This window comes from Apium graveolens, chromosome 3 (genome assembly GCF_009905375.1).
Source record: "Apium graveolens cultivar Ventura chromosome 3, ASM990537v1, whole genome shotgun sequence".
Taxonomy (NCBI): domain Eukaryota; kingdom Viridiplantae; phylum Streptophyta; class Magnoliopsida; order Apiales; family Apiaceae; genus Apium; species Apium graveolens.
In genome coordinates, this window is record NC_133649.1 from 41,990,461 (window position 1) to 41,998,059 (window position 7,599).

Sequence of the window (7,599 nt, forward strand, 5' to 3'; positions counted from 1 at the left end):
AGCTTGAAGAATACAAGATCAGTGGTCAAGATGAACTGGATAATGGGGAGTCACAGACCTGATAGATTCTGCACATATATGCTAACACTAGAAATGAAAATAGACAAAGTAGTTTTAGAAAATGTGTTAGTCTATTTTAGTGCAAGTCATGTAAATTGTGCATGTTGATCTATAAAACATGTCACGGGTCCTTTGTTTAGAAGTAACAAATATCAAGAAAAAATTTGTATTCTCTCAAGAAAAGCAGCTGAGTTCTTATTTTCAAGAACACAGATGTGTAGTAAGATAAATTTGATTTAATATAAATCAAGTGTTTTTTTATAATCTGCTTGTTTGTTTGCATTCAGTATTTTATCACTACAAGTTCATATAATTGTTTTGTTATATAATCCAAAAACCATCACAGTTAATTCTTAAAATCATGAAAACACATTCACCCCCCTCCCCCCGTGTTTAACTTCATACCTAACAATAAAGTATCAAATATTCGCACGAAAGTCCCAACTATCTATAATTAGTTCAGTAAAATCACATAGAAAATTCAATCACTTCGAACTTTTTTGCTTTTGGCCTTTCTCATAATATATTTAGTTATCATATGTAACATTTACACAAATACATGATGGTATAAAAAAGTAATATAATAAAAAAAACTTGTACTTTCGATAGTAGTGTTGTAAAATTAAATTTGGCTTCATGGATAAATATTCGAATATATATGCAGACATATCAATTTTACAGAAAAGAGAAAAGAAATCCCTATGTCAAAGATATAATTAAGAATCTTCAAAATCATCTTCTAATAATTTCCTTTGAATATATCTTTACAGGGAAGAAAATGAAATCTTCTATTCAAGTCCCTGTTTATTTCCTCAACACTTTAACACAGAAATCAAAATTAACCTATAAATATACAGACTCGAAGACCATAAATTAGCATCTAGTAAACAATGATTAAAAAGAGAGTATTATTTTGTCGTTAATCAACTCTGCAGATGGAAGGTAAAATAATATATGCAATTAAGTTGGTGAAGGTTATTATATTTATTCTTTTGGTTTTCATGGGATGTTCTCAGGCTATTAACTCGAATTTCTGTCCTCGAATTCCAGAGTGTTGACTGGGCTCTAAAATTTTCCTGGATTTAGGGTTTCGTTGAACATACAAAACCCTAATGTAACTTATTCATCTATTCTTTAGTACTATTTATATTATTTGTTATCTATCAATATATATCATGTGATAGATCGCATATAATTAACTTCATACATTTATACTTGATCTATCTGAATAAAAATATTGAGTTCATAACAATTATTAGTGTGATTTTATTTTTAATGTTTTGTGTCAAATGCTAGCTTTTCATAATTACATGATTGAATGATCTCTCTAAACTTCTTTTAAACCCTTTTTTGATCATCAACATGACCTTGAAATTATATTATACTGCTAGCTACACTCAGGTTTGGTGTAACTTTATCATCATCAACCACTCGACTCGGTTATGGAGTGTCGGATACGACACTTATCCAAGTGTCGTACTCGACACCTCCAAAAATTTAGGACATCGGGACACCGTCCAAAATTTAGACACAGATACGGGGATACGACATTTTATATTATATATTTTTATAATACGTTTATGCTCATAATAGGCATCTGGACAAATTCCAAACTTCATATTCATACTTCAACAATTTTTGATACAAAATTCTGTAGTAATAAAAAGCAACAACATCATAAATTATAAAACTTAAACAATCAATATTTCTAAAACAGAAGATTATCATAATCATTGTTATGTCTTCAAGTCTTCAAGTGCAAAGATCAAATATGACAGCTACAATTCCAGGATCATCTAAGAACAAATCAGCAAACTTCAAGACGTTGTCACCATCAAAAGTGTCCCCTCCTGTTAAAAAAATAAATAAATCTTTATTTAGTGTCTTAAAAGCCTACCGACATTAAAATAAAATCTTTAAAAATAAATATATATTACCAGTGTCCCAATATTTGCAAGGTCCAGATGTGTATTCTGATTGTTTTCATGATATCATTCGAATGTTGTTGTGCACAAAGACCCGGTCCTTAGTTCTTTTCAACGTGTGATGCCATCACATGGGGATGAACGAAGTATTCCAATTCACAAGAAAAAGCTCCATATTCTTTAGTTACTTTTTTAAAATCATCGGACTTGTTAAAAATTCTTTAAAAGTATGCCTCTCTATTTAGTGATATCTCTTCATCTTCATTAGGTGCTACACGACGAATGCCAAGACCACCCCTTCAACCATTCTTGACTATAGTTTTTAGGGACAAGAGAGTGCACCAAATCATAGACTATAATCAAAAATGCAACTTCTAATGTTTTCCATCATCATATCCCACATATCATAGACTAGATGCAAGATACATAAATCTTTATCGTCAACTCTCAAAAACTTTCTCATATGTTGAGTAAGTTTTAAAAAATGATCGATTTTGTCCCACCAAATGTCACTTACTAAGGTAAATGAAAATCGAATAAATTTTGATAATCTTAAAGTTCAAAAAAATACATGTATTGATATTTGATTTATACAAACATATCGGCTTTACATATGTACATAGAGTCGTTCGATTCATTTGGATTGACTACAGTCAAGGACCTTGACATTTCAGATGGAACAATATATTTAAAAACAATTATTTGGGAAATTGAAATGTATAGTGGAATACAGCTCATTGTCTTCTTCCTGAATAATTTTCTTCCTCATCATCGTAAAATGATCATGATTTAGTAACATAAACAGTCCTCTAAAACAATCTCAGTAGTATTCAAGCTCAAATATCATGAGTAATTTTTTCGGTGACGAGGACAATAGGATGGAAATTTACATGAGGGATCCGGTATGTATTTCAGGTTGTGTCTCATGTCGGGTCGAGTCGACACGGGTACGGTGGCCGGAAGTGACGTCAGAGTAACTTAGCCCTGAACGCTTTTACTAGGAATTTGAGGGGTTGAACCGGTCTCGTTAAAGAAATGGAAGCCAGTATGTGAACGAGTGTGTTCACTAAAGAAAAAATGAAGTAAGAAAGGGAATTTCAATTATCTAAGTAATTATGAAGATTTTTTTTCGTGCTTTTATTATTAAAAAAATTCTTTAAACATTTTACCATGACAAAATAACTCAATCATCACTTTGCAAATCATTTCATTAAGCAAGGAAGACTATTTTTTTTGTTTTGTTATGTACTATTTTGAAATCAAATTCTTCAAATAACTAAAGTTAGCTATTCCATTTAGTTCAAGTATTGAACCCGGAATCAAAAAATGGGACGGCAATAAATATATTCTTATCACTTGTTCAATCTCATCGCGCTCGAGTATAATGACTTATAAATATGTTATTCAATTAAATATGCCAAATAATTTAAATATTTATATAGTTAGTAAAAAAAGATATTAATGCGATAAACTGGTTAGCGGGTCGGAGTAGTGTCAGACTTTAAATTTTAATTATTACACTGCCCTAAAATTGATAGCCGACCCCAGAATTGACAACCCTACTATGTCACACTCAAGTGTACTCATTTTATAGTCAGGAATGTGTTTTTCAAGTAAAACGTGCTTGCCCTTTATAAGGAAAAGAGTTATATGTGCAAATATACTAGAAGTACTCATGTTTCCATGTTAATAAATTAAAATAAAATTTTCAATTTGTAACAAAATCGTTGTTTAATTTTCTTAGAAGATTTGGATTATTCTCTAATACATTGTATCTTGTATATAAGTACACGTAGCAAAGGCAAAAAAAAAATTCAGCTAACCTCTTACAAAAATAAGACGTAAATGAATGATGTGTTGATCAGGATTTAATTCCAGAGATGGAAGAAAACATGAAATGTTTAGTCAAGTTAGTGTTGGTGATGGTACTCGTTATGGCTATCATGCTTTCTCCGGAAGCTGTTGAAATTCCTCCCGAAATTCCTCCCGGCTGTTGTCCTGATTTTCTAGAGTGTTGCGGCTTCATTCATGGTGTCCGCAAAACGCTGCCAAAATTCTAGAGAAACTCATTTTCATTTTATTATTTAATTTTTTCAAAATCCTGTTAAAAAAAGTGGCAAAGTATCGGTTATCTCATACATGTTGCGTACAAATTAATGTTAAAATTTGTACTAAAAGTTCAATGTATTTGTTCGTTTTACATAATTTCATAAAAGAATTGATTTTTCATTTCATTTTCAGTATATAGATTAAGAATAGTTGTGAAGAATGTGTTAGTTTAGTGGGGGCGCTGGGAGCGCGGGGTGAGCCACCGCATAGGACCCCCGAGAATAAAGACCCCCAACGTTTGAACACCATACATATATTTATGAACGAAAATGTCGTAATAAAAGTTAGATGGACTTTCTTTGTTAGTATTTCAAAGTGAAGTTTCGCACTATTTATATTAAAATAAAAATTAAGGGCCCAATTTTGAAATTTCGCACATGGCCTACAATTATTTACCCCCAACCTGCGTTTAAAAGTAGCGGATGGTGTGATAGATATATGTAATCCAAATTATTTTTCGGAATTAGAAATAAATTAAAAGATAGCATATCAAGAAAAAAGAGTCTCGGGTACAAAAAGCCAATTCAAATCAGCTCATATTGCCTAAGAATTAGGGATGGGCATTTCTCCCACCCCGCCCGACCCCGATCCGATCCCCGCCCCGAACGGGGCGGGGAATTAGGAATTTTTCGTGTACGGGGCGGGGATCGGGGATATATGTGTAAAAAATTCGGGAATCGAAGCGGGGGCGGGGATTAGTGTCTCCCCGCCCCGATCCCCGACCCCGAATCTTATTTTAAATTAAAATAATATTATATATATATAAATATCTCAAATAAATATTGAAATATATATAATATATTATTATTTTCAATTTTTCATTTCCTAAATGATTTAAATTTACTTATCGTGATATTATTTCATTAAAATATTATTATTTTTGTTTATTATTATACTATAAATAAATAATAAATCAAATTAAGGTTAAACATTAATATTAAATTTTAAAGAAAATGTATATATTATGATTTACTATGTGAATTTTTATTGAAAAATAATATTTTAAATCTAATTTTTATCAAACGAAAAAATAAAGAAATTCTCGGAATTTCCGCGGAGATCCCTGCCTTTCGGGGATCGGGACGGGTTCGGGGATCAGTTTTGGATTCGGGGATCAGAGGCGGAGATAGAACTTCCGACCCCGAAGTGACCCGATGGCTATCCCTACTAAGAATGGACCGTGTACATATAAATTATATTAGATTAAGATTAAATAAATTAAGTAGACTATTGGAAGCAAGTAAACAGTAAAGACCATTTATCTACCTAAATATCTGCCTTCTCAAATCTCAGTGATGATCATTCACTACCTCCTTTATATCTATAAATAGTGAAGGGATTAATTCATGTATTATTATCTAATAATAGGCCTATTCCCCTCTATCGACAGGTATATCCATAGTTTTTAAATTTCATTTGAATTTATGATCATGCTCAGCTGGTTGCATGCTTTGCTTTTCGTTATGCTTAGTTGATGTCTTTTATAATCTATCCAATCTAGTATATGTGTTTTATTTATCCTATAGTTATCTTATCCATTTATTGATTTTGGGTTAATTCCTATTTATCAGTGGAAGAAACATGGGACCAAGAAATTGGGAGAATTTAAACTTAGATTTCCTGGTGAATGTTTTTGGGAGATTAGAATTAGAAACGCTGCTATTGGATATTCCACTTGTATGCAAGTAGTGACACTAAGCACTTCTCAACCCTCTCTATTGGCAACAGCTTGTTTTTCCTGTCAATATCTCACGGTCAAGATTAGCATATCATGCATTCAAATGTGGGGGATCTTTTAATCTCTCAGGCCTTATTAAATTTGTTGTTAAACAAAGTGATGGGTGTGCCGCTAAACTTGTGCTTCTCGAGCATACCACCAAAGAGGATCTCATATATGTTTCAGATGTGTAAGGACTTACCCAAGCGTTTTCACTTTAAATTGAATTTGATTCAAATATCACTATTCCTTTATTACTCTTGTAAGTTTCATTAGTTATTGTTGACTATATTGCAGATATCCTTTTTTAAAAACTTTTCATTGCCTCGCGCATTATTGGATGATTATGGAGACAATGTTTCGGAATTGATTTATAAATGGAAGAGCTTAGAGGTGGTAAAACTAGGAAGTTATGACTCTGTGGTATAAATCATTGACAAAATCAGCTTATACTGTAGAAATCGTGTTGGGCTTTCGGTTGCATTTCCCACATTGACCATGAGGTAGCATCAACTATAGTGTCAAAACTTGCAGACATAAAGTATCTAGCTTTAAACAATGCCAGCCTTGGAAAAGAACATCTAAAGGTGATTTTGCAATGATGCAAGAAACTTGAGTTGCTCTATGTTCAGAATTGTGTGGGTTTTGATGAGGAGTGTTAGTCGCTAAACACGCGTTAAAATTCACGCAAGTATACACGTTCATTAGTAATATAGAATTATTTCTAGTTCGTTCCCACATGGATTGTTTTAGATTAACCTTTTGATTTATGCACTTATGCAACAATGATATGGCTATTATTCAATGCTAAGACGAATAACAATTGAGTTTTGATTATACTATGATCAACTATTGAGAATTATACTAAAGAACATTAACTAAAGAGAGTATATAGAGTTGAATTATATGTGACACAAATATGGGATTTTAACTTCATTAAGTACTTCATTAAATAGCCTTTTCGTCCTTAACCTTAGCATGTAATGGTGATGACACTAATCGGATAACACGAAACTGATATACGCCAACTTTTGTTGTACGAATACCATACTACCAGATATTCACAAAAGAGATAGAAGCTGAATAGACAACAATTATATTGAGACCCTATATGTCTATAGAATATGACAACATAACGATTTAATGCACAAGTTATCTATCATGATTACATAGGGCAAGTAAGATGGTTAAAATTACCTACGAATTATGCATAACAATAACACATGAACCTATGCTAGTATGGCAAGTTCAAAATTCTTAAATTCACATTTGCTTCATTAAGAATTAACACAGTATCTTATAAGTTCGTGACGCTTATAAGATGAATAAGCGCAACCAATACTAGGTTATCATATAATCACCACACACTAAGGCATCGAAATAAATTAACTAAAGAAATCCATAAATAAATCCGCTAGAGCACCACGGTAACGATTAGCCCCTAATCGGACTCATCATCAATGTGGGTTCCGATGAAAATATGGTATAATAAACGTAGTCTTTATACTTAATTAAACCAAGTACGAAACACAAGTAAAGGTTCAAGAATAAGAAAACTAGCATCCAACATTACAACTAAAACAAAGAATCACAAGAATAAACTAAATCTTTTTTGTCTTGGTTGAATTGTGCTCTACGGTCTTTTTTACTCCTTCTCCTTAGCTTTTGTACGTCTCTCCTTAAAAAACGAGCTTATTTATGTATATCTAGCAGCCCCATGCAGAAGAGAAGTCTTCTGGATCAGAATCAGAATAGAAACAAAATTTCTTTTCTCGACCTCGCGCGGCC

At 32.2% G+C, this 7,599-nt stretch overlaps 1 protein-coding gene across 1 annotated transcript in view; it reads left to right on the top strand.

Moving 5' to 3' along the window:
* The first annotated feature begins 2,830 nt into the window (after nt 1–2,830).
* LOC141714166 (uncharacterized) overlaps nt 2,831–7,599 on the top strand; it is a 32,953-nt gene continuing 28,184 nt past the window's right edge. Inside the window, exons 1-2 of the mRNA XM_074517700.1 lie at nt 2,831–2,887; nt 6,109–6,234. Of these exons, the coding sequence (XP_074373801.1) occupies nt 2,831–2,887; nt 6,109–6,234 (183 nt within the window). The remainder of the gene's footprint in view (nt 2,888–6,108; nt 6,235–7,599) is intronic.